This window comes from Pseudophryne corroboree, chromosome 8 (genome assembly GCF_028390025.1).
Source record: "Pseudophryne corroboree isolate aPseCor3 chromosome 8, aPseCor3.hap2, whole genome shotgun sequence".
Taxonomy (NCBI): domain Eukaryota; kingdom Metazoa; phylum Chordata; class Amphibia; order Anura; family Myobatrachidae; genus Pseudophryne; species Pseudophryne corroboree.
Window position 1 is genome coordinate 441,478,641 of NC_086451.1, and position 27,911 is coordinate 441,506,551.

The 27,911-nt window shown below is 48.9% G+C and overlaps 1 protein-coding gene across 2 annotated transcripts in view; it reads left to right on the forward strand.

Moving 5' to 3' along the window:
• The window catches only part of PRRC2A (proline rich coiled-coil 2A), a 173,604-nt gene extending 146,388 nt beyond the window's left edge, over window positions 1-27,216 (forward strand). For both annotated transcript variants that reach the window (XM_063938097.1, XM_063938098.1), the window contains exons 30-32: window positions 20,355-20,440; window positions 20,525-20,588; window positions 26,822-27,216. In XM_063938097.1, coding sequence (XP_063794167.1) covers window positions 20,355-20,440; window positions 20,525-20,588; window positions 26,822-26,947 — 276 coding nt within the window. In that variant the 3' untranslated portion in view covers window positions 26,948-27,216. The remainder of the gene's footprint in view (window positions 1-20,354; window positions 20,441-20,524; window positions 20,589-26,821) is intronic.
• The last annotated feature ends 695 nt before the right edge of the window (window positions 27,217-27,911 follow it).

Sequence of the window (27,911 nt, forward strand, 5' to 3'; positions counted from 1 at the left end):
GAAGATTCCATGCAAGAACTTTTCAGTGGGATCTGCTGGACAAATGGTCCGGATCGCATCTTCAGATGCATCAGCGGATAACCCTATCTCCAAGGACAAGGGTATCTCTCCTGTGGTGGTTACAGAAGGCTCATCTTCTAGAGGGCCGCAGATTCGGCATTCAGGATTGGATGCTGGTAACCACGGATGCCAGCCTGAGAGGCTGGGGAGCAGTCACACAGGGAAGAAATTTCCAGGGCTTGTGGTCAAGCATGGAAACGTCTCTTCACATAAATATCCTAGAGCTAAGGGCCATTTACAATGCCCTAAGTCAAGCAAGGCCTCTGCTTCAGGGTCAACCGGTATTGATCCAGTCGGACAACATCACGGCTGTCGCCCACGTAAACAGACAGGGCGGCACAAGAAGCAGGAGGGCAATGGCAGAAGCTGCAAGGATTCTCCGCTGGGCGGAAAATCATGTGATAGCACTGTCAGCAGTGTTCATTCCGGGAGTGGACAACTGGGAAGCAGACTTCCTCAGCAGACACGACCTCCACCCGGGGGAGTGGGGACTTCATCCAGAAGTCTTCCAAGTGATTGTAAACCGTTGGGAAAAACCAAAGGTGGACATGATGGCGTCCCGTCTCAACAAGAAACTGGACAGATATTGCGCCAGGTCAAGGGACCCTCAGGCAATAGCGGTGGACGCTCTGGTAACTCCGTGGGTTTTCCAGTCGGTATATGTGTTCCCTCCTCTTCCTCTCATACCAAAAGTACTGAGAATCATAAGAAGGAGAGGAGTAAGAACGATACTCGTGGCTCCGGATTGGCCAAGAAGAACTTGGTACCCGGAGCTGCAAGAGATGCTCACGGAGGACCCGTGGCCTCTACCTCTAAGGAAGGACCTGCTCCAGCAGGGACCTTGTCTGTTCCAAGACTTACCGCGGCTGCGTTTGACGGCATGGCGGTTGAACGCCGGATCCTGAAGGAAAAAGGCATTCCAGATGAAGTCATCCCTACCCTGATCAAGGCCAGGAAGGATGTAACTGCAAAACATTATCATCGCATTTGGCGAAAATATGTTGCGTGGTGTGAGGCCAAGAAGGCCCCTACGGAGGAATTTCAACTGGGTCGTTTCCTACATTTCCTGCAAGCAGGATTGTCTATGGGCCTAAAATTAGGATCCATTAAGGTTCAAATTTCGGCCCTGTCGATCTTCTTCCAGAAAGAACTGGCTTCAGTGCCTGAAGTTCAGACGTTTGTCAAAGGGGTACTGCATATACAGCCTCCTTTTGTGCCTCCAGTGGCACCTTGGGATCTCAATGTAGTTTTAGGGTTCCTAAAATCACATTGGTTTGAACCACTTGCCACAGTGGATTTGAAATATCTCACATGGAAAGTGGTAATGCTGTTGGCCCTGGCTTCAGCCAGGCGCGTATCAGAATTGGCGGCTTTATCCTATAAAAGCCCTTACCTGATATTTCATTCGGATAGGGCGGAATTGAGGACTCGTCCTCAATTTCTCCCTAAGGTGGTTTCAGCGTTTCACATGAATCAACCTATTGTGGTACCTGTGGCTACTAGGGACTTGGAGGACTCCAAGTTGCTGGACGTAGTCAGGGCCCTGAAAATATGTTTCCAGGACGGCTGGAGTCAGAAAATCTGACTCGCTGTTTATACTGTATGCACCCAACAAGCTGGGTGCTCCTGCTTCTAAGCAGACGATTGCTCGTTGGATTTGTAGTACAATTCAACTTGCACATTCTGTGGCAGGCCTGCCACAGCCAAAATCTGTTAAAGCCCATTCCACAAGGAAGGTGGGCTCATCTTGGGCGGCTGCCCGAGGGGTCTCGGCTTTACAACTTTGCCGAGCAGCTACTTGGTCAGGGGCAAACACGTTTGCTAAATTCTACAAATTTGATACCCTGGCTGAGGAGGACCTGGAGTTCTCTCATTCGGTGCTGCAGAGTCATCCGCACTCTCCCGCCCGTTTGGGAGCTTTGGTATAATCCCCATGGTCCTTACGGAGTTCCCAGCATCCACTAGGACGTCAGAGAAAATAAGAATTTACTTACCGATAATTCTATTTCTCGTAGTCCGTAGTGGATGCTGGGCGCCCATCCCAAGTGCGGATTGTCTGCAATACTTGTATATAGTTATTGTTACAAACAAATCGGGTTGTTTATTGTTGGAAGCCATCTTTTCAGAGGCTCCTACGGTTATCATACTGTTAACTGGGTTCAGATCACGAGTTGTACGGTGTGATTGGTGTGGCTGGTATGAGTCTTACCCGGGATTCAAGATCCTTCCTTATTATGTACGCTCGTCCGGGCACAGTATCTTAACTGAGGCTTGGAGGAGGGTCATAGGGGGAGGAGCCAGTGCACACCAGCTAGTCTAAAGCTTTTACTTTTTGTGCCCAGTCTCCTGCGGAGCCGCTATTCCCCATGGTCCTTACGGAGTTCCCAGCATCCACTACGGACTACGAGAAATAGAATTATCGGTAAGTAAATTCTTATTTTTCAAGGACTTCTATTAAAAGATCCTGTGAAAATAAAGGGATGCAACTGAACATCAACCCCGCTCATAAAAGCTGATTCACAGTTGGAGGTGCAAGGGTTGTAAGACGGCTGTTATATGGAAGATAATAATAATAATTTTATTCTGAAGATACAGCCGGCCAGGTAAAGGTTATCTTTTGCATCATCCCTATGGTCTTTCTCTACCTAATTAAAAGGGTGAAAGTACCGCTGACTATTCGGTATGTGTGTGTCTGCTGTTTCAGTCAAAAGCACCAGCCAAGCACGCTAGACCAGATTGCGTTTGCAGAAAGCGTGAAGGAAGGGAACACGCTCAACTTTGCAAATAGAATAAAACTAAGATTGGTGGAGGATTTTCTCATCAGGTTAACGCCACCCACACATACAGAAACGAATGTGCGCAAGGCAGTTAAGAGACCTCTTCCTATTATACCGGAAGGAGGAAGAGGGTCTTCTCATTGATACAGAGGAAGGTAAGTTCATTGAATCTAACCTAAGCGCCGATTTTCCAGAAAAGGACACGGCAATCTCAGGTCTTGAGTCTTTATTTGAAGCGGTAATAGAAGAACAATTCAAATTGTTCGAATCCCAAAAGCCGCGTTCAGTAGTGTTTCCCATTCCTAAATCCTTCCAATCTCAAATGGAGGAGGCTTGGGAATCCCCTGACAAACATTTTCAATTTCCAAAACAAAAAAAAGAATAAGGGGTCTCAAGTAACTTATCCCCTGCCTATGGGTGTAATGGTTAAGTGGGTGAATCCACCAGTAGTGGATGCTTCCCTAGGAAGGTTGTCGAAGAAGACAATCTTACCAATACTTAATGTGACGATTTTACAAGGCAAAGTTTTGGTAGCAGCAGGTGCAACACAGAAACCTGCGATCATCTGAACTTGGGTCTACAGGGCCATGGGAGCATAGTCTGGACGTATTGGTACAGGATATTGAGGAAAAATTGCTTAGAAAAGATTACCCAACGGGCGGAACACAGTCAGGAATCTGTTTCATGCTTGTGTCAAGCCTCAAAGGATATTAGCAGGATAGCATCGCGCATCTCCGCATCGGCCATATCGGTTAGACGGATTTTATGGCTCAGAGAATGGCAGGGAGACTCTTGACACCATGAAGGCGGTAGAATCCACCCCCTTTGGGGGTGAAATGCTTTTCGGTCTACAGTTGGACAAGTGGATTTCGCAGGCTACTGCAGGGAAGTCCACCTTTATGCCTACGCCTTATACAAGAACCACTCCACAGGTTCGGAGAGGTTATTTGGGACCAGTTTTTCATTCATTTAGATCAGTCCTTTTTGAGCCCGGGGAAGAGGTTTCGGTACACAAGTACGTGGGGGCAGAGGAGAGGCCGCTCACAGGCAGCAACCAGAAAGCAGGATAAACCTGCTGACAAAACCGTGGCATGACAGCCTAACAGCTCACCTGGGGTCCCCGTTGGTGGGCTCACGTCTGGAAGGTTTTAGGGGCATCTGGGCCAAAACCTCACCAGACCTTTACATAAACAACGTAATCTCCCAACAAACTGGATTTTCACAAAGACCTCACAGTCAGTTTGTTTACAACGGGATTACCTCACTGCCCTCAGAAAGCATACAGGATGCATGTCTGCATATCCAAATCTGAGCTCCTCACCAAGCTGAGTAGGGTTCGCACTGGTGACGGATCGCTGCCAATTCTGGGCCTTGCCATTAGGTCTATCATCACAAATCTTTACGAAGACCCTGGCAATCATGGTTGCAGGATTGAGTTTGTTGAGTGTCACGATTGTACCTTCTCTAGACGATCTCCGGATCAAGGCATGGGAACAGTTAATCAAGGATGTTCAGACATCTTATCTATTTCTCATGCAACATGGGTGGATTGTAAATTTCCAGAAACCCATCCTCATGCCAACTCAACAGATTTAATTCCTCAGTCTCCTCTTGGACACGGTACACTTGGGAGTGTTCCTACCAGAGTGCAAGGTCCAGGTCCTGCAGAGCTTAGTGGCTCAGGAACTGCGGACACACACACGGTTTCGCTACACCTCTGTGTGCATCTTCTCGGGACAATGGTGGCATCGTTCGAGGCTCTCCAATACGGCAGACTTCATTTTCGACAATTCCAGATAAACCTCATTGCTTAGGGAGCAAGTTCGCACTGGTTTCTATATCAATCAATCCGGTTTCCACCGCGCATATGAACCTTCTTAATTTGGTAGTTGTTACATAGGAATCTTGCAGCTGGCAAGAGATTCGGCATTTGGGATTAGAGTATCCTGACAACAGACGACAGTTTCAGAGGTTTGGGTGTCGTCTTAGAGAAACATCAGTTTCAGGGCAGATGGACGTTACTGGAGAGCAGCCTGCCCATAAACATTCTCGAACTGAGAGCGGTGTACTTAGCCGAAGACCTAGTCATGGGTCAACACGTCAGGATACGGTCGGACAATGTCATGACGACTGCTTGCTTAAATCGTCAAGGAGGAACAATGAGCAGGATGGCGCCAAGGGCTGACACAAGGTTCTTGTTGTTGGCAGAAAGGTGACGCATCATCCTCTCGGCAGTGTTCATTCCAGGGTATGAATACTGGGAAAACAGATTCTCTCATGTCGCCAGGACATGCATCCGGGAGAGTGGTGCCTACACGGATGTTCGATATTGTGGTATGGAGATGGGGTCTCCCTCAAGTGGACCTAATGACGTCTTGACAAAACCATCAGCTGCCCAGATATGTGTCCAGGACAAGGGATCCAGCAGCAGACGGAGTGGACGCATTAACGCTTTCTTGCTGTTGCAGGAGGGTTTACATTTTTGCTCCTTTCCCACTCATATCCAGGTTTCTGAAAGGGTTGAACAGAGAACGAATGTGGGCGATCCTGATCGCACCAGACTGGTCCCGCAGGAGTTGTACTCAGAACTGCAAGGATTACTAGGGGAAGATCCTTGGCTGTGGCCTCGGAGGGAGGACCTGTTATCTCAGGGACCGTTTCAACACCCAGTCCTGCACAGGTCGCGTTTAACGGCGTGGCTCTTGAAACCCGGATCTTAAGAGACAGAGGGATACCAAGAACGGCCATTTCTACGATGTTTTGTCGCTAGGAAGCTGGTCACAATCATGTACTACTACATAGATTGGAAGAGATATATGGCCTGGTGTCAAGTACGTGGGTGGAATTCGACGAACTTCCACTTATCCAGACTTCTAATTTTCCTTCAGGCCGGTCTAGAGGTAGAACTGATACTGGACGTTCTGAAGGTTCAACTTTCGGCTCTCTCCATCCTATTTCTACGGCGGTTGGCATCCTTGCCAGAGGTCAAACCTTTTTACTGGGGGTTCTGAGCATACGCTCCCCTTTTCGTCCTCCCACTGCGCCGGGGGACTTAATTTTGGAGTTGGAGTTTTTGAGAACTCCAACTTTTGAGCCGTTTGCAAGAAAGACCTGAAATATCTCTCTTGGGAGATCACATTATTGCTTGCCTTGGTTTCGGCCAGGCGGGTTCATGAGTTGGGAGCCTTATAGGGTAGACGTCCCATTTTCATTTTTCATGCGGATAGGACGGAATTCCGTACAGGAACAGATTTCCTTCCTAAGTTTGTTTCGGGGGTTCACGTAAACCAGCCATGCATGGTCCCCTCTTCCTAGGGTCTTGCAGATGGGTTGCATGTTGTCCGAGCTTTTAGGGGTATACGTGTAGGTTACATCGACTTTTCCGAAGGTCGGTCCATTTGTTTTGTTTTTAGATGGGCCAAGGAAGTTTTGGCCTGCACCTATGTAGTCTTTGTCTAGGCGGATTTGACTTGCCATTCGGCAAGCTTATATTTCCTGTAACACAGGTTTCGGTTCAGGTGGGTGCTCCTACCACCCGATCAGTGGGGGTCTCATGGGCGGATGCCAGAGGTGCTTCCACTACTCAACTTTGCAGAGTGGCAACGTTGTCTTCAGCCCACACGTTCACGAAATATTACAGGTTTGATAACTTTGCGTCCGGAGACTCTAAGTTCGGACGTTTAGTTTTGCAGGCCACCGACAGCACTCCCTCCCTTGGGGATAACTTTGGGACGTCCCCTAATGTAAATGGATGCTCCAGTGTCCCCTAGTGTATGAAAGAGAAAAGAGGATTTTGGTACTTACCGATAAATCCATTTCTCTGAATCCTCTAGGGGACACTGGACGTCCGCCTCGGTGCTGTCAGCCTGCTGTGTTCGAAGTTCTTGTTTAAACAGTTCGTACAAACGGCGTTCGTTTTTCGGTTAACCATTTCTTGGATACTGCTTGACATGTTGTACGGTTCGGTTCCTCGCCAGGTGCTATAGTATCATGTCCTATTCTCTCAATCAAATTTTCCAAACTGAGGGAGGAGGGATGTGAAGAGGGAGGAGCCGGCTGTGCACACAATGCTAATTTTCGATTGTGCCACACCTCCGGTTGCAAGCTTCACACCCCCTAATGTAAATGGATGCTCCAGTGTCCCCTAGAGGATTCAGAGAAATGGATTTATCGGTAAGTACCAAAATCCTCTTATCTGCTGTCTGCAGCTCCTCCGGCTAGACGTCCTTACCCTGGTCCCTCTCTACAGTCCTTTCGTGTGGCCAGATTTAGAGGCAGGGCCAGAGGTGCCTCCAATGCAGCTAGAGGAAATCGAGGTAACTCTCGCAGACCAGCAGCAGCTGGATCAATGGATAAGACTTCCGGATCTTCATCCGCGAAGCCCTCCGCGTGACAGTTGGCCCCGGCTGCAGGGGGACTTTCAGTTGGGGGCTCGACTGAAATATTTCGCCCAGGTTTGTGCAGAGTCCTGCCGGGACCCTTGGGAGAGAGACCTCATATCCCAGGGCTACCGGTTGGAATTTCAGACACTCCCTCCTCACAGATTCTTCAGGTCAGGCTTACCAGCTTCACCTCTTAACAAGAGTTACCTTGCAGGGCGCCATTCAAAAATTACTTCACACACAGGTGATCGTTCCAGTGCCTCCTCTGCTCAGAAGCAAGGGTTTTTATTCAAGTCTATTTGTGGTACTGAACCGGACGGTTCGTTACGGCCAATCTTGAACCTCAAATCTCTGAACCCGTATCTGCGTGTGTTCAAGTTCAAGATGGAATCCCTAAAATTGGTGGTTTCTGGCCTGGAAGAAGGGGAATTCCTGGTATCCCTGGATATGAAGGATGCATACCTGCACATCCCGATATGGCCCCCTCATCAGGCTTATCTCAGATTCGCATTACAGGACCGCCACTTCCAGTTCCAGGCCTTGCCTTTTAGCCTCTCCACAGCACAGAGGGTGTTCACAAAGGTTATGGCGGAAATGATGCTGCAACTCCGCATGATGGGAGTAAACATAGTCCCTTATTTGGACGATCTCATAAAAGCGATGTCCAGGGAGCGTCTGTTGCAAAGCTTCAACCTGACTACACGTCTTCTTACAGACCACGGGTGGATCCTAAATTTACAAATATCACACCTGGAATTGTCGCAGAGTCTTCAGTTCCTGGGGATGATACTGGACACTGTATCTCAGAAAGTATTTCTCCCTATGGACAAGACCATGACAATTTAGGCTATGGTCCGCTCAGTGCTCAAGCCCCGCAAGATCTCAGTGCACCTTTGCATCCGCTTACTAGGCAAGATGGTGGACTCCTACGAGGCGATCCAGTACGGCAGGTTCCATGCGCGTCCGTTCTAACTGGATCTACTGCACAAGTGGTCAGGGTCTTGCCTGCACATGCACCAGAGAATATCCCTTTCGCTGAAAGCGAGGATTTTGCTATTATGGTGGCTACAAATCTCTCTCCTAGTGGAGGGTCAACGTTTCGGAATCCAGTCTTGGACTCTGTTGACAACGGATGCGAGCCTACGCGGTTGGGGTGCTGTGACCCAAGGGGCTCAGTTCCAAGGGAGATGGTCGCACCAGGAGTTTTTTCTTCCGATAACCGTTCTGGAACTCGGGGATTTACAATGCCCTTCTACAAGCCTCCTCTCTCCTCCAACATCAGGCTATACAGGTCCTGTCGGACAACGCCACGGTGGTGGCGTACATAAATCGACAGGAACAAAAAGCAGGGCCGCAATGCGAGGTGTCAAGGATACTCCTGGGCGGAAGCCAACACGGGCCATGTCGGCCATATTCATTCCGGGAGTGGACAACTGGGAAGCAGACTTCCACAGCAGACACGATCTGCTGGTTCAGCGGTGGGGCTGCCAGTTGATAGACATGATGGCTTCTCGTCTCAACAAGAAGCTGCGTCGCTACTGTTCCAGCATGAGGGATCCGCAGGCTGCAGCGGTGGACGCTCTGACAGCGCCGTGGACTCGCCAGTTTATCTGTACCCTCCAATTCCTCTCATTCCCAGAGTTCTAAAAAGACTCAAACGGGAGAGCGTTCAGGCAATTCTAATTGCCCCAGATTGGCCGTGTCGTGCCTGGTATGCGGACCTTCTAACCATGTCTCTCGAAGATCCCTGGCCTCTACCGCTTCTCGAAGATCTTCAACAATGGCCGTTTGTCTGTCCAGACTTACTGCGGCTGCGTTTGACGGCATGAAGGTTGAAAAGGAGATTATAGCCAGAAAAGGTCTTTCCTCCAGGGTTGTCTCGACTATGTTCAAAGCCCGAAAGGCGGTCACGTCAAAACATTACCACCGTATATGGAAGAAATGTTTCTTTGTGTGAGGGTAGACAATATTGTACTGTGGAATTTCAATTTGGCCGTTGCCTACACTTCCTGCAAGCAGATGTGGATATGGGCCTACGGTTAGGCTCCATCAAAGTTCAGATATCGGCCTTGTCCATATTCTTCCAGAAACAGTTGGCTGTGATTCAGGAGGTTCAGACGTTCTTAAAGGGTGTACTTCGCATTCAACCGCCCTTTATGCCTCCCACGGCTCCATGGGATCTCACTGTGGTCCTGACCTTTCTTCAATTGGACTGGTTTGAACCCTTACACAGGGTGGACTTGAAATATCTTACTTGAAAGAATGCTATGTTGCTGGCATTGGCCTCTGCGACGTGTGTGTCGGAATTTGGGGCCTTCTCCTGTAAGAGCCTGATAAGGGTTAATTTATTCTCTTCTCCCCTCCTTTTCTCTGTCTGTCCCTATTGTTTGTATTATATTACTATATTTCATGTATTTGAAGCAAATGTAGAATTTTAACCTTTTAGTGATTTATAATAATCATTAATCACTAATTGTGTACCTTTTAATAACAAACACGCAGAGGTTGCGTCTAGATATATATAATCTTTAAATCATTAGGAATATTCTCTTCATGGAAGAATGCACGCCTATTTTTTCTGGTGCCAATAGACGCTCGGGACCCAGGAATCTGGAATAGCCTAGCGCCTATCGGGGTCTTTCCCCACCCAGTTTGGTCATCGGTCATTTGATCCAATTCAGCATCATTTCCAGAGGTTATGTTGTCAACCTCCTATGTCCTCCACCAAGACATTTCTTCGCCTACGCTGGAGAAGGTAGTGGTGTAGGTCCAGGCTATCTATTACCTGCTTTTAGAAAGGGTTGTTGCTCCAGTTCCGGGAATACAATCGACAGGCTGGCCGGCTACTTCTGGCTGATTCTGAATCTTTACTCCAGACTTTGAGTTGATTGTTTTCAGGTGGGATGTCTTCGATCAGTTGTCCATGATGTGAACCTATGAATTTTGGGCTCGCGCAACGGCACGGATGCTTGCCTTCAGATTCATATTTGGACTAGTCATTATTTTCTCCTCTGGTTCATGGTCGGGTCGGATCATTATCAGTTCCAGACCCTGGCATTCTAATTGGCTGTGGCCCTGCACGTTTAAACAGATTACTGGGCGCTGATTGTCAGCCTGCTGCCGAGGGAATGTATTCTGGTGATACCTGCTCGTGAAGACCGATTTAGCTCTCCAGTTTCAGGTGTACCTGGACTGCAGGGTACAGGTATTTCAGGATCACTGCTGGATCATATCTAAGCATAGCCTGATGACTTGCCAGCGCCTGCTGTTCCTGGGGGTGGTTATAGACGCCTTTTTACAGCGGGTGTTCCTACCAGAGTCCAAAGCCGTATACTCCGGATTTTGGGCACCATTGTATTTTCCGTTCCTCCTCTGTCAGTCTTGCATTGCATGATGTTAGGCACAATGGTCTCCACCTTCGAGACCATTCAGTATGCGGTTATTCCAGTGGGAACTTCTCTAGAATTGGATCGGGGTCCACCGAGTTCCTCATGACTTGTTTACTGGGTCTGTCCGCCAGCACTCGCCTATCCCTCCACGGGTGGCTCATCTCCAGGCTTCTGCTCCAGGACTGATTCTGGGTCAACCCATATTTCTCTAACGTCCTAAGTGGATGCTGGGGACTCCGTAAGGACCATGGGGATTAGCGGCTCCGCAGGAGACTGGGCACAACTACAAAGAAAGCTTTAGACTACTGGTGTGCACTGGCTCCTCCCACTAAGACCCTCCTCCAGACCTCAGTTAGATTCTTGTGCCCGGCCGAGCTGGATGCACACTAGGGGCTCTCCTGAGCACCTAGAAAGAAAGTATATTTAGGTTTTTTATTTTCAGTGAGATCTGCTGGCAACAGACTCACTGCAGCGAGGGACTAAGGGGAGAAGAAGCGAACCTACCTAACAGGTGGTAGTTTGGGCTTCTTAGGCTACTGGACACCATTAGCTTCAGTCTTCACCAAGGTAGCGCACAGCACTGCAGCTGTGCGCCATTGCTCCTCATGTACACCTCATACTTCGGTCACTGATGGGTGCAGGGCGCTGGGGGGGGGCGCCCTGAGGGCAATAGATAACACCGTGGCTGGCAAAATATACATCATATATAGTCCCAGAGGCTATATAGATGTAAAATTACCCCTGCCAGTATCACAGAAAAAGCGGGAGAAAGTCAGCCGAAAAGGGGGCGGGGCTTCTCCCTCAGCACACTGGCGCCATTTTTCCCTCACAGTTCCGCTGGAAGGAAGCTCCCTGGCTCTCCCCTGCAGTCTGAGAAAACTACAGAAGGGTAAAAAAGAGAAGGGGGGGCACTAAATTTAGGCGCAGTATAGATATATATATATATGTAATATATATAAAAAAGCAGCTATAGGGAAAACACTCATTGATAGTGGGATCCCAGTGTTATATAGCGCTCTGGTGTGTGCTGGCATACTCTCTCTCTGTCTCCCCAAAGGGCTTTGTGGGGTCCTGTCCTCTATCAGAGCATTCCCTGTGTGTTTGCGGTGTGTCGGTACGGCTGTGTCGACATGTTTGATGAGGAGGCTTATGTGGAGGCGGAGCAGATGCCTGTAAATGTGATGTCACCCCCTGCGGGGTCGACGCCTGAGTGGATGGTGCTGTGGAAGGAATTGCGTGAAAGTGTCGACTCCTTACATAAAAGGTTTGACGACATACCTAATGTGGGACAGCCGGCTTCTCAGCCTGTGCCTGCCCAGGCGTCTCAAAAACCATCAGGGGCTCTAAAACGCCTGCTACCTCAGATGGTTGACACAGATGTCGACACGGATACTGACTCCAGTGTCGACGACGATGAGACTAATGTAACTTCCAGTAGGGCCACACGTTACATGATTGAGGCAATGAAAAATGTGTTGCACATTTCTGATGTTACCCCCGGTACCACAAAAAAGGGTATAATGTTTGGAGAGAAAAAACTACCAGTAGCTTTTCCCCCATCTGAAGAGTTAAATGAAGTGTGTGAAGAAGCGTGGGCTTCCCCTGATAAAAAGATGGTAATTTCTAAGAGGTTACTAATGGCGTACCCTTTCCCGCCAGAGGATAGGTCACGCTGGGAAACATCCCCTAGGGTGGATAAAGCGCTCACACGCTTGTCGAAGAAGGTGGCACTACCGTCTCCGGATACGGCCGCCCTAAAGGAATCTGCTGATAGAAAGCAGGAGGCTATCCTGAAATCTATATATACACACACAGGTGTGATACTGAGACCGGCTATAGCTTCAGCCTGGATGTGCAGCGCTGCTGCTGCGTGGTCAGATTCCCTGTCAGAAAATATAGATACCCTAGACAGGGACACTATTTTGCTGAACGTAGAGCATATAAAAGACGCACTTTTATACATGAGGGATGCACAGAGGGATATTTGCCGGCTGGCATCCAAAATTAGTGCAATGTCCATTTCTGCCAGGAGAGGGTTATGGACTCGGCAGTGGACAGGTGATGCAGATTCCAAACGACACATGGAAGTTCTGCCTTATAAGGGTGAGGAATTGTTCGGGGATGGTCTCTCGGACCTCGTTTCCACAGCAACAGCTGGGAAGTCTACATTTTTGCCCCATGTTCCCTCACAACCAAAGAAAGCACCGTATTATCAGGTACAGTCCTTTCGGCCCAATAGGGGCAAGCGGGTTAAAGGCGCGTCCTTTCTGCCCAGAGGCAGAGGTAGAGGGAAAAAGCTGCAGCATACAGCCAGTTCCCAGGAGCAAAAGTCCTCCCCCGCTTCCTCTAAGTCCACAGCATGACGCTGGGGCTCCACAGGCAGAGCCAGGTACGGTGGGGGCCCGTCTCAAGCATTTCAGCAAGCAGTGGGCTCGCTCACGGGTGGATCCCTGGATCTTTCAAATAGTATCTCAGGGGTACAAACTGGAATTCGAGACGTCTCCCCCCCCCCCCGCCGTTTCCTCAAATCTGCCTTGCCAACCACTCCCTCAGGCAGGGAGGCAGTGTTACAGGCAATTCAAAAGCTGTATTCACAACAAGTGATAGTAAAGGTGCCCCTACTTCAACAAGGAAGGGGTTACTATTCCACAATGTTTGTGGTACCGAAACCGGACGGTTCGATGAGACCCATTTTAAATTTGAAATCCTTGAACACATATATCAAAAAATTCAAGTTCAAGATGGAATCGCTCAGGGCGGTTATTGCGAGCCTGGACGAGGGAGATTACATGGTATCGCTGGACATCAAGGATGCTTACCTACATGTCCCCATTTACCATCCTCACCAGGAGTACCTCAGGTTTGTGGTACAAGATTGTCATTACCAATTCCAGACGTTGCCGTTCGGTCTCTCCACGGCTCCGAGGGTCTTTACCAAGGTAATGGCGGAAATGATGATACTCCTTCGAAGGAAGGGAGTTTTAATTATCCCGTACTTGGACGATCTCCTGATAAAGGCGAGGTCCAGAGAACAGTTATTGGTAGGGGTAGCACTATCTCGGGAAGTGCTGCAACAGCACGGCTGGATTCTAAACATTCCAAAGTCACAGCTGGTCTCTACGACACGCCTGCTGTTCCTAGGGATGGTTCTGGACACAGAACAGAGAAGAGTGTTTCTCCCGGAGGAGAAGGCCAAGGAGCTGTCATCTCTAGTCAGAGGCCTCCTAAAACCAAAACAGGTGTCGGTGCATCACTGCACGCGGATCCTGGGAAAAATGATAGCTTCCTACGAAGCGATTCCATTCGGCAGGTTTCATGCAAGAACCTTTCAGTGGGACCTGTTGGACAAGTGGTCCGGATCGCATCTTCAGATGCATCGTCTGATAACCCTGTCTCCAAGGACAAGGGTGTCTCTGCTGTGGTGGCTGCAGAGTGCTCATCTTCAAGAGGGCCGCAGATTCGGCATACAGGACTGGGTCCTGGTGACCACGGATGCCAGCCTTCGAGGCTGGGGAGCAGTCACACAGGGAAGAAACTTCCAAGGACTATGGTCAAGTCAGGAGACTTCCCTGCACATAAATATTCTGGAACTAAGGGCCATTTACAATGCCCTAAGTCAGGCAAAGCCCCTGCTTCAAAACCAGCCGGTACTGATCCAGTCAGACAACATCACGGCAGTCGCCCAGGTAAATCGACAGGGCGGCACGAGAAGCAGGACGGCGATGGCAGAAGCCACAAGGATTCTCCGATGGGCGGAAAATCACGTGTTAGCACTGTCAGCAGTGTTCATTCCGGGAGTGGACAACTGGGAAGCAGACTTCCTCAGCAGGCACGACCTCCACCCGGGAGAGTGGGGACTTCATCCAGAAGTCTTTCAAATGATTGTAAACCAGTGGGAAAAACCACAGGTGGACATGATGGCGTCCCGCCTAAACAAAAAGCTAGAAAAATATTGCGCCAGGTCGAGAGACCCGCAGGCGATAGCTGTGGACGCTCTGGTAACACCGTGGGTGTACCGATCGGTTTATGTGTTCCCTCCTCTTCCTCTCATACCAAAGGTACTGAGGATAATAAGGAGAAGAGGAGTAAGAACTATACTCATTGTTCCGGATTGGCCAAGAAGAGCGTGGTATCCGGAACTTCAAGAAATTATGTCAGAGGACCCATGGCCTCTACCGCTCAGACAGGACCTGCTGCAGCAGGGGCCCTGTCTGTTCCAAGACTTACCGCGGCTGCGTTTGACGGCATGGCGGTTGAACACCGGATCCTGAAGGAAAAGGGCATTCCGGAGGAAGTCATTCCTACGCTGATAAAAGCTAGGAAAGAAGTAACCGCGAACCATTATCACCGCATATGGCGAAAATATGTTGCGTGGTGTGAGGCCAGGAAGGCCCCAACGGAAGAATTTCAGCTGGGCCGGTTCCTGCACTTCCTACAGTCAGGGGTGACTATGGGCCTTAAATTGGGTTCCATTAAGGTCCAGATTTCTGCTCTATCGATTTTCTTCCAGAGAGAATTGGCTTCACTACCTGAAGTTCAGACTTTTGTTAAGGGAGTGCTGCATATTCAGCCCCCTTTTGTGCCTCCAGTGGCACCTTGGGATCTCAACGTGGTGTTGGATTTCCTAAAGTCACATTGGTTTGAGCAACTGAAAACCGTGGATTTAAATATCTCACGTGGAAAGTGGTCATGTTGTTGGCCTTGGCTTCGGCCAGGCGTGTTTCAGAATTGGCGGCTTTGTCATGTAAAAGCCCTTATCTGATTTTCCATATGGATAGGGCAGAATTGAGGACTCGTCCCCAGTTTCTCCCCAAAGTGGTATCAGCTTTTCATCTGAACCAACCTATCGTGGTGCCTGCGGCTACAAATGACTTGGAGGCTTCCAAGTTGTTGGATGTAGTCAGGGCCCTAAAAATTTATGTTTCCAGGACAGCTGGAGTCAGAAAGACTGACTCGCTCTTTATCCTGTATGCGCCCAACAAGTTGGGTGCACCTGCTTCTAAGCAGACTATTGCTCGCTGGATCTGTAGTACGATTCAGCTTGCACATTCTGCGGCGGGACTGTCGCATCCTAAATCAGTAAAAGCCCATTCCACGAGGAAAGTGGGCTCTTCTTGGGCGGCTGCCCGAGGGGTCTCGGCTCTTCAACTTTGCCGAGCTGCTACTTGGTCAGGGGCAAACACGTTTGCTAAATTCTACAAATTTGATACCCTGGCTGAGGAGGACCTTGAGTTCTCTCATTCGGTGCTGCAGAGTCATCCGCACTCTCCCGCCCGTTTGGGAGCTTTGGTATAATCCCCATGGTCCTTACGGAGTCCCCAGCATCCACTTAGGACGTTAGAGAAAATAAGAATTTACTCACCGGTAATTCTATTTCTCATAGTCCGTAGTGGATGCTGGGCGCCCATCCCAAGTGCGGATTGTCTGCAATACTTGTATATAGTTATTGCTTAACTAAAGGGTTATTGTTGAGCTATCTGTTGAGAGGCTCAGTTGTTATCTTGCTGTTAACTGGGTATTGTATCACGAGTTATACGGTGTGATTGGTGTGGCTGGTATGAGTCTTACCCGGGATTCAAAATCCTTCCTAATTGTGTCAGCTCTTCCGGGCACAGTATCCTAACTGAGGTCTGGAGGAGGGTCTTAGTGGGAGGAGCCAGTGCACACCAGTAGTCTAAAGCTTTCTTTGTAGTTGTGCCCAGTCTCCTGCGGAGCCGCTAATCCCCATGGTCCTTACGGAGTCCCCAGCATCCACTACGGACTATGAGAAATAGAATTACCGGTGAGTAAATTCTTATTTTTTGTGCTCATGGATGCGAGTTTCCTCATTTGCGGTGCCTTGACTTTCCGTCTTTGCCTACCAGGCATTTGTTCACCGTCTGAGTTTGTTCTTCTGATAAATGTGCTCGAGCTCCGAGCCATCTTTCTGGCTCTGTTAGGGGCACAGTTTGTCCTTCTGACTACACATCAGTGGTGGCATAGGTCAAGTTATCACAATGGTACCCACAGTGCAGGGGCAATGGAATAGACATCCCACATTCTCTCCGGGGGGCCTATTTTCTGGAGATCTGAGTGGTATATTGGGAGGCAGACTTCCTGACCGTCACACCATCCAGAGGTCTTCCAAATTTTGGTGCGACAGTGGGGTCTTCCAGAGGTGGGCCTCATGGCCTCTCGTCGCATCTTCACAGTTCCCTGGTGTTGGCATGAGGTCCAGGGATCTGATGGTTTTCGCAGAGGTGGCCAGGACCGTTACACTGGACTCCCGTCTGGTGTATGTCTTTTCCCCTGTTCCCCAAGTTACCTTCGGTGCTCCACTGGGTCAATCAACTGGTGACAGTGATCCTGGTGGCTCTGGACTGACTACACAAATTCTGGCACACCAGTGTTCAGATCTGCTGCTACATGGTCCGTTTTCTGCAACAGGACCCTCTTCGTTGGGCTTTTGAGGCTGGTCTCATTCAGGGTCTGGGAGATATACTTGATGTGGTGAGAATAGCGCAGGGTTCATAGTTCCGAGTTTCACATTCCTAATTTTTTGGCCTTCCTTTCGGTGGTTCAGATCTTTTTACCTGGTGTGTTGTGGGTTCACTCACCATTTTGTACGCCAGTGGCCCACGTGGCATCCTGATCTGGTCATCTCTGATCTCAAGCAGGTTCCCTTTAAGCGTTTGGATTCAGTGGAACTTAAGTTTAGTGCTCGGATTTTTGTCTGCTTCATGGCCATTGCCTCAGCTCGGCGGGTTTCTGAGTTGGGTACTTTGTCTTGCAGGCCGTCTTTTTATTGTTTTCATGCTGATAGGCGGTTCTACATGTGGTTCCTTTGTTCCAACCAAAGGTTGTTTCAGCATTTTCCTTGTAGTTGTCTTCTCTGTATTCTCTTCTTCAGTAACTTTGCGGGACCAGGACAATTGGTCTATGTTAGACATATTGCTGGCCCTGCGGATCTACCTGAACAAAACGTCCTATGTCTGATGTACACGTTTTTTGCTTGTTATTTACAACTCTCAGACCCGTGATGGGCTACCACAAAGTGGACCATTGTGCGTTGTATCTTCTCAGTCATCTCTCGGGTCCTTTCGAGTAGGGGGTGGCCGGACTGGGTGTCAACGCATTCTGCTGGTAGGCGTGGCTTCTGCAGAAACAAGTTTGCCAAGTAGCTACCTGGGCCTCTGTCCACATGTTCGCTCATTTTTACTGATTTCAGGTTTTTGCCTTGGGCGTGCAGTTCTCCAGTCAGGCAGCCTGAGCGTTCCCTCCCTGGGGGCAACTCTTGATTGTCCCGTGGTCCAGTGTCCCCTAGCCTGGATTAAGGAGAAAAGGGGATATTTGGTACTTACTGTTGAACCCTTTTCTATAAAAACCGTCTGGGGACACTGTTCCCTCACTTACCAGTTCAGTGTTTTGTCGCGACTGTCATTTTCCCTACTGTTTGGTTTTGGTGTTGTGCTGACAGTTTCACTGGGTTACTGCTTCTCCTTCCAGGCTCTTTTTTTTTAAATTTTTTCTGGCCTGCTGGGAGTTTCAGAGTTGAGGAGCTTAAGTTTTAAGGCGGATTCAGAAAAAAGGATTCAACTGTAACTAGCAAAAATACCCTTTTTGCTTTTCTCAAAAGATCTGCTGAGGTGTCTGGTGATGGCCTATAATGGGGTTGGTGGGTCTGTCCCGCTTGCTGCTTCTCATTTAAGCTGGGCATACACTATACAATTATCTGGCAGATCATCTGTCAGATACATATTGGTTAAATCCGTGATTTGACCAATTTGTCTGAACACCAGATTTCGGCGGTCATTCTGACCCGATCGCACGCTGCAGTTTATCGCAGCGGCGCGATCGGTTGAGAACTGCGCCGGCGCATGCCCAACGGCTGAAGGCCATCATTGCGCTACAATCGGCTCTGCCCGGTTGACAGGCAGAGGCGATCGCTGGGGGGGGGGGGGGGGGGGGGGGGTGGAACGGCGGCGTTTGGCTCCATTTCGTGGGCGCGGTCCGGCTAACGCAGGTGTGGCCGGACCGTACGGGGGGGGCGCAGCCGCTGCGTGACGTCACACGCAGCCGCTGTAGTCCGGGGAGTGACGAGTAGCTCCTGGCCAGCACGCTGAAGCTGCGCTGGCCGGGAGCTACTCCTAAAGTGCAAAGGCATCGCCGCCTTTGCACTTCTGCGGAGTGGGGGGGGGGGTGTTTGGTGGCACTGGCATGCGGGGCGGGATAGCCCTGTGCTCGGCGTCCCCCCGCATGTCTATGGACATGATCGTAGCTCTGCAGAGAGAGGCACCCCTTCTCGACTGATGCAGGTAGTGACCGGGGGCTGTAACGCCAGACTGCGTGCTGGAGGGAGCGGTCAGGATAGTGAGACGCGGTTCCAGTAAGTGAAGAGACATCTGTAGTCAGCCATCCTCCAGTGCATGGGCAGAGCCTTACCGGGACTTCTTTTATAGAACAGTGGTTGATGGCCTGCTGGGTCCTGAGACCAGGGACAACCCAAAGGCAGAATGATAACATCCCCCTTGGTGGGCTTGATTTGGTTGTAACCCAACATAGTGTTGACAGTGCCTTCTCTTCTCTTGTATCTCCTGCTGTAGGAGGGGCATCTGGGGCAGGTTGTCAGGGGATCAATTTATATTTTCATACTTCTAGTATGCATTAAGGGTTCATCCTGAAGCTTTTTTACTGGCTTTTATGCATCATGTCTGATAAAGGGAGACATTCCGAGTCTAAGCCTATATATGTTTAATCGGTAGTTTTCTATACTTGTGAGCTTGTAGGCTGCAATTTAAATATGTCCCCATTTGGTGGGTGAAATGGACCTGTCCCTCCTGCTGAAGCCTAAGAAATATGACCCCATGCATTTGCCTGCTCTCATCTTGTCTTTCAACAATGCCACTAGACAAGCCGGATTAGCTCCAGCCCTGGCTGAGTTGTACAGAATTTGGGAAAAGTTTCCTCTTTTGTTGAGAAGATTTTGGAGAATTGTTTAGGGGCTAGGTTCCATTGTTCGAATATCTGTCGGATGTGGCTCTGGATGGTGGCCTTGTTGGGGCTAGGATTTCAGATGCCGTGCTTTCAGTTCGCGGACCTAGCTAAAAGCTTAGATCGCTGTTTCCCAACTCTGATTCTCAGGGACCGCTGACAGTACAGGTTTTACAGATCTCCTCAGTATCATAAGTGAAAAAATTAGCACCATCTGCGGATCTTTTCAACTGTGTCAGCCAGCAATGAATACACCTGTGCACCAACTAGGTGATCTGGAAAACATGCACTGTTAGGGGTTTCTGTGGATAGGAGTTGGGTAATCCTGGTTTTGGTGGTTGATTTAGGGTCTGTAGCTGGATAATATCCTTAACCAGGCAATAAGTGGGAAGAGTTCTCCGTTGTGGTCCTTTTGTGCTGCTGGTAAAGGTGTGGCTCACATCACACCTCCAGGAGACCCCTTCACCTATATGACCAATTCATTACCACCTACCCATGCCATGTCTCCAGCTAGAAGTCTAGCACAATTGTAGGAATGGATGCATTTTGGTACCTATGCACTGTATGGAAATTAGTGTAGTTCCCCCAACAAAATTGACATTGGTCAATCTCTTAATGGGCACCTAAATATGATGACCTTATTCTTGTTGATGTCATATTATTAAAAGGTACTTGGGGACTTTACTAAATGATTACTTTGTAGTATGTAATTTGTTAGCAAAAAGCCATTCTTTGGGGGGGAACCCTAAATAAAACCTCTGTATATCTATTTCCAGTATTCAACACATCCAGCTGATGTAAAACAGCCCGAAGACCAGAGGAGAGGTGGAGCTGGAACTTGTGTCCAAATACCAGGAGGGAGGTGAGAACAAGCTGCAGATGAGTGAGTGGGGAGTTGCGTCTAGAGTTGGTCTTACCGGTCATATTTTTTTTCTTTATTTTTTAGGGCAAAACCTTCACATGCAAGTTATGGAGCTGCCAGAAGCCAGCGTCTTGAGGTTTATCAGCAGGCATGTCTTCTTGCTATTCAGTTTTACTTGTGAATATCTTAAATGGAACCGTGTCTAAGTAATCGATGAGGGCAGTTTGTGAAGCGTATGTTCTGAAAATAATTTATCTGCAAGTAGTAAATTAATACGCCATCACCCGGTTAATGATCAGAATGCGCAAGTCGGGGATTTTAAAAATGCTGTTTTTCCCCGATCTTCCAAAGCATCAATGTTAATTGATGGCTACCAGTCGGCAGAACGGGGAATCCGGGCCATAGATATATGGCCCGCATTAGGCAGCGAACAGGTAATCCGGATGAGGTTTTTGGAAAGAAAATATTAACATGTATATCCATGGATACAACACAAATTTGTCATTAAAACATAAATATTAAATGCAAAGAGTTGTATTCGTGGGAAATAAAAGAAATGGCTACGTCTGGTCGATATAAAGGTGGTGTTGAAAAGCACAGAGCAAGAAGCTGTGAGCTACATTAATTTTGTATAGCAATGTTCTATGCATATTGTATAGAAATGCTCCCTATAGCGTAAGGACATAGCTTTTGTATATTAAGTGCTTACATTAAAATGTCTCATTCTTGGTGATTTTATCTTTTTTTCTCTAACGTCCTAAGTGGATGCTGGGGACTCCGTAAGGACCATGGGGGGATAGCGGCTCCGCAGGAGACTGGGCACATCTAAAGAAAGCTTTAGGACTATCTGGTGTGCACTGGCTCCTCCCCCTATGACCCTCCTCCAAGCCCCAGTTAGATCTCTGTGCCCGAACGAGAAGGGTGCACACTAGGGGCTCTCCTGAGCTTCTTAGTGAAAGTTTTAGTTTAGGTTTTTTATTTTCAGTGAGACCTGCTGGCAACAGGCTCACTGCATCGAGGGACTAAGGGGAGAAGAAGCGAACTCACCTGCGTGCAGAGTGGATTGGGCTTCTTAGGCTACTGGACATTAGCTCCAGAGGGACGATCACAGGCCCAGCCATGGATGGGTCCCAGAGCCGCGCCGCCGGCCCCCTTACAGAGCCAGAAGACGGAAGAGGTCCGGAAAATCGGCGGCAGAAGACATCCTGTCTTCACCAAGGTAGCGCACAGCACTGCAGCTGTGCGCCATTGCTCCTCAGCACACTTCACACTTCGGTCACTGAGGGTGCAGGGCGCTAGGGGGGGGTGTCCTGAGCAGCAATAAAAACACCTTGGCTGGCGAAAATACATCACATATAGCCCCCAGGGCTATATGGATGAATTTTAACCCCTGCCAGAATCCATAAAAAAGCAGGAGAAAAGTCTGCGAAAAAGGGGCGGAGCCTATATCCTCAGCACACTGGCGCCATTTTCCCTCACAGCTCAGTTGGAGGGAAGCTCCCCTGGCTCTCCCCTGCAGTCACTACACTACAGAAAGGGTTAAAAAAGAGAGGGGGGCACTAATTAGGCGCAGTATTAACAATACAGCAGCTATAAGGGGAAAAACACTTATATAAGGTTATCCCTGTATATATATAGCGCTTTGGTGTGTGCTGGCAAACTCTCCCTCTGTCTCCCCAAAGGGCTAGTGGGGTCCTGTCCTCTATCAGAGCATTCCCTGTGTGTGTGCTGTATGTCGGTACGTTTGTGTCGACATGTATGAGGAGAAAAATGATGTGGAGACGGAGCAGATTGCCTGTAATAGTGATGTCACCCCCTAGGGGGTCGACACCTGAGTGGATGAACTGTTGGAAGGAATTACGTGACAGTGTCAGCTCTGTATAAAAGACAGTGGTTGTCATGAGACAGCCGGCTACTCAGCTTGTGCCTGTCCAGACGTCTCATAGGCCGTCAGGGGCTCTAAAGCGCCCGTTACCTCAGATGGCAGATATAGACGCCGACACGGATACTGACTCCAGTGTCGACGGTGAAGAGACAAATGTGACTTCCAGTAGGGCCACACGTTACATGATTGAGGCAATGAAAAATGTTTTACACATTTCTGATAATACGAGTACCACCAAAAAGGGGTATTATGTTCGGTGAGGAAAAACTACCTGTAGTTTTCCTGAATCTGAGAAATTAAATGAGGTGTGTGATGATGCGTGGTTTTCCCCCGATAACAACTGATAATTTCTAAAATGTTATTGGCATTATATCCTTTCCCGCCAGAGGTTAGGGTGCGTTGGGAAACACCCCCTAGGGTGGATAAAGCGCTCACACGCTTGTAAGGGCTCTACCCTCTCCTGAGATGGCCGCCCTTAAGGATCCTGCTGATAGAAAGCAGGAGGGTATCCTAAAATGTATTTACACACATACTGGTGTTATACTGCGACCAGCAATCGCCTCAGCCTGGATGTGCAGTGCTGGGTTGGCGTGGTCGGATTCCCTGACTGCAAATATTGATACCCTAGATAGGGACAGTATATTTTTGCCTATAGAGCATTTAAAAGATGCATTTCTATATATGCGTGATGCACAGCGGAATATTTGCCGACTGGCATCAAGTCTAAGTGCGTTGTCCATTTCTACCAGTAGAGGGTTATGGACACGTCAGTGGTCAGGTGATGCGTATTCCAAACGGCATTTGGAAGTATTGCCTTAATAAGGGGAGGAGTTATTTGGGGTCGGTCTTTCAGACCTGGTGGCCACGGCAACAGCTGGGAAATCCACGTTTGTACCCCAGGTCGCCTCTCAACATGAGAAGACGCCGTATTATCAGGCGCAGTCTTTTCGTGGACAAGCGGGCAAAATGTTCCTCATTTCTGCCCCGTGACAGAGGGAGAGGAAAAAGGCTGCAGAAATCAGCCAGTTCCCAGGAACAGAAACCCTCTCCCGCCTCTGCCAAGCCCTCAGTATGACGCTGGGGCTTTACAAGCAGAATCAGGCACGGTGGGGGGCCCGTCTCAATGAATTTCAGCGCGCAGTGGGCTCACTCGCAAGTAGACCCCTGGATCCTTCAGGTGATATCTCAGGGGTACAAATTAGAATTCGAGACGTCTCCCCCTCGCCGTTTTCCTAAAGTCGGCTTTACCGATGTCTCCTTCTGACAGGGACAGTTTTGGAAGCCATTCACAAGCTGTATTCCCAGCAGGTGATAATCAAGGTACCCCTCCTGCAACAGGGAACGGGGTATTATTCCACACTGTTGTGGTACCGAAGCCGGACGGCTCGGTGAGACCGATTCTAAATCTAAAATCTTTGGACACTTACATACAGAGGTTCAAATTCAAGATTGAGTCACTCAGAGCAGTGATTGCGAACCTGGAAGAAGGGGACTACATGATGTCTCGGGACATCAAGGATGCTTACCTTCATGTCAAAATTTACCCTTCTTACCAAGGGTACCTCAGGTTTATGGTACAGAACTGTCACTATCAGTTCAGACGCTGCCGTATGGATGGTCCACGGCACCCCGGGTCTTTACCAAGGTAATGGCCGAAATGATGATATTCCTTCGAAGGAAGGGAATTTTAGTTATCCCTTACTTGGACGATTCCCTGATAAGGGTAAGATCCAGGGAACAGTTGGAGGTCGGTGTAGCACTATCTCAGGTAGTGTTGCGGCAGCACGATTGGATTCTCAATATTCCAAAATCGCAGCTGGTTCCGACGACTTGTCTTCGGTTCCTAGGGATGATCCTGGACACAGTCCAGAAAAAGGTGTTTCTCCCGGAGGGGAAAGACAGGGAGTTATCCGAGCTAGTCAGGAACCTCCTAAAACCGAGCCAAGTCTCAGTGCATCAATGCACAAGGGTTCTGGGTAAAATGGTGGCTTCCTACGAAGCAATCCCATTCGGCAGATTCCACGCAAGAACTTTCCAGTGGGACCTGCTGGACAAATGGTCCGGGTCGCATCTTCAGATGCATCAGCGGATAACCCTGTCACCAAGGACAAGGGTGTCCCTCCTGTGGTGGTTGCAGAGTGCTCATCTTCTAGAGGGCCGCAGATTCGGCATTCAGGACTGGGTCCTGGTGACCCCGGATGCCAGCCTGCGAGGCTGGGGAGCAGTCACACAGGGAAGGAATATCCAGGGCTTATGGTCAAGCCTGGAGACATCACTTCACATAAATATCCTGAAGCTAAGGGCCATTTACAATGCTCTAAGCTTAGCAAGACCTCTGCTTCAAGGTCAGCCGGTGTTGATCCAGTCGGACAACATCACGGCAGTCACCCACGTAAACAGACAGGGTGGCACAAGAAGCAGGAGGGCAATGGCAGAAGCTGCAAGGATTCTTCGCTGGGCGGAAAATCATGTGATAGCACTGTCAGCAGTATTCATTCCGGGAGTGGACAACTGGGAAGCAGACTTCCTCAGCACGACCTCCACCCGGGAGAGTGGGGACTTCACCCAGAAGTCTTCCACATGATTATAAACCGTTGGGAAAAACTCGACAGGTATTGCGCCAGGTCAAGGGGACCCTCAGGCAATAGCTGTAGACGCTCTGGTAACACTGTGGGTGTACCAGTCAGTGTATGTGTTCCCTCCTCTGCCTCTCATACCCAAGGTACTGAGATTGATAAGATGGAGAGGAGTAAGCACTATATTCGTGGCTCCGGATTGGCCAAGAAGGACTTGGTAACCGGAACTTCAAGAGATGCTCACGGAGGATCCGTGGCCTCTACCTCTAAGAAGGGACCTGCTCCAACAAGGACCCTGTCTGTTCCAAGACTTACCGCGGCTGCGTTTGACGGCATGGCGGTTGAACGCCGGATCCTGAAGGAAAAAAGGCATTCCGGATGAAGTCATCCCTATCCTGATCAAAGCCAGGAAGGATGTAACCGCAAAACATTATCACCGCATTTGGCGAAAATATGTTGCGTGGTGCGAGGCCAGTAAGGCCCGACGGAGGAAATTCAACTGGGTCGATTCCTACATTTCCTGCAAACAGGAGTGTCTATGGGCCTGAAATTGGGGTCCATTAAGGTTCAAATTTCGGCCCTGTCAATTTTCTTCCAAAAAGAACTAGCTTCAGTCCCTGAAGTTCAGACGTTTGTAAAAGGGGTACTGCATATACAGCCTCCTTTTGTGCCTCCAGTGGCACTTTGGGATCTCAATGTAGTTTTTTGGGTTCCAAAAGTCACATTGGTTTGAACCACTTAAATCTGTGGAGTTAAAATATCTCGCATGGAAAGTGGTCATGCTGTTGGCCCTGGCCTGGGCCAGGCGCGTGTCAGAATTGGCGGCTTTATCCTGTAAAAGCCCTTATCTGATTTTCCATTCGGACAGGGCGGAATTGAGGACTCGTCCTCAGTTTCTCCCTAAGGTGGTTTCAGCGTTTCACCTGAACCAACCTATTGTGGTGCCTGCGGCTACTAGGGACTTGGAGGACTCCAAGTTGCTAGACGTTGTCAGGGCCCTGAAAATATATGTTTCCAGGACGGCTGGAGTCAAAAAATCTGACTCGCTGTTTATCCTGTATGCACCCAACAAGCTGGGTGCTCCTGCTTCTAAGCAGACTATTGCTCGTTGGATTTGTAGTACAATTCAGCTTGCACATTCTGTGGCAGGCCTGCCACAGCCAAAAATCTGTAAATGCCCACTCCACAAGGAAGGTGGGCTCATCTTGGGCGGCTGCCCGAGGGGTCTCGGCTTTACAACTTTGCCGAGCAGCTACTTGGTCAGGAGCAAATACGTTTGTAAAATTCTACAAAATTGATACCCTGGCTGAGGAGGACCTGGAGTTCTCTCAATTGGTGCTGCAGAGTCATCCGCACTCTCCCGCCCGTTTGGGAGCTTTGGTATAATCCCCATGGTCCTTACGGAGTCCCCAGCATCCACTTAGGACGTTAGAGAAAATAAGAATTTACTTACCGATAATTCTATTTCTCGTAGTCCGTAGTGGATGCTGGGCGCCCATCCCAAGTGCGGATTGTCTGCAATACTGGTACATAGTTATTGTTACCAAAAAATCGGGTTATTGCTGTAGTGAGCCATCTTTTCTAGAGGCTCCTCTGTTATCATGCTGTTAACTGGGTTCAGATCACAAGTTGTACAGTGTGATTGGTGTGGCTGGTATGAGTCTTACCCGGGATTCAAAATCCTTCCTTATTGTGTACGCTCGTCCGGGCACAGTATCCTAACTGAGGCTTGGAGGAGGGTCATAGGGGGAGGAGCCAGTGCACACCAGATAGTCCTAAAGCTTTCTTTAGATGTGCCCAGTCTCCTGCGGAGCCGCTATCCCCCCATGGTCCTTACGGAGTCCCCAGCATCCACTACGGACTACGAGAAATAGAATTATCGGTAAGTAAATTCTTATTTTATTTTATTTTTATCCACAGGCCCTTCCTCCGGATACTTCACGCTGGACTCCTAGATCCTGGGAGAGACCTCAGACTCGGAATAACGATGCCCAAAATACAAGAGATTCCCATTCAGAGGGGACAACCACAGCTCGGAACCCCTGATTCTCTCATCACCTATTAATAGGACCCAGTGACATCAAATTTAAAATATTTAACCCCCTTTGCCTAGGTCAAGCGGGTGAACAATTATTGAGGCTCTTTTGAATAATTAGGGAATTCAGTATTCAAATATTCCCCATCTATGTTCAAGATCAGAGTCTTACTATATATTTTTTTTTTTCCCACCCTGAAGCTCTCTAGCCGCTTTATATTTCGTTTTGTTTTTGTTTTTTTTTGTCCTTTTCTGACAAATAAAAAGAGTATTTTCTCCGGCTCTGTCACTTTAATTAAAGTGCTTTGTCAGTTCAAGTATATCTATTTGGGGGGGGGGGGGGGGTGCTGTGCTCAGTCACTGCAGATGAGTATTCATATTTGTATACGAGTAATCCCTGTATACGCCAAAGCGCTTTGACGAACACGAGGAGAGAAGCCTCCTGAAAGTCCCAAGAGCCAGACCAGAGCTCAATGAGCTTCATCTGCTGACATTCCAGTGCTGTGTCTCCAGGCTCTGCATCCAAATTTGACTCTGAGATGGCTCTAGACCCTATAGAACAGAACTTTGTTAGTAAATTCAGGAGATTATCTAATATTTGGTTGCCCAGAATAAATGAAAACTCTGCGGAAGAGAGGGCTTCATGTAACAGGAGGAGTGGATATATAACCACTATAGTTGTAGATGGACCGATAAGGGGCCAAGTCCCTCATCAGAGCTGACATTAAAACCACTGAAAGACGAAGTGAAACACATTGATCATCTCATTACAATGGCACCTGCTAAGGGGTTGGGATACATTAGGCAGCAAGTGGACGCTCAGTTGAGGCTCATTGATGTACATTGGGAGCGAAGACTAGGCTGCCTGGTCTTATCCCACAGCAGAACATGTTGGCTATGATGGAAAGATGTCAGAACACACAGTGCTGCAGACCAGTCCACAGTGCCATGCTGACCCAGTCCGCCGCCTAAAGC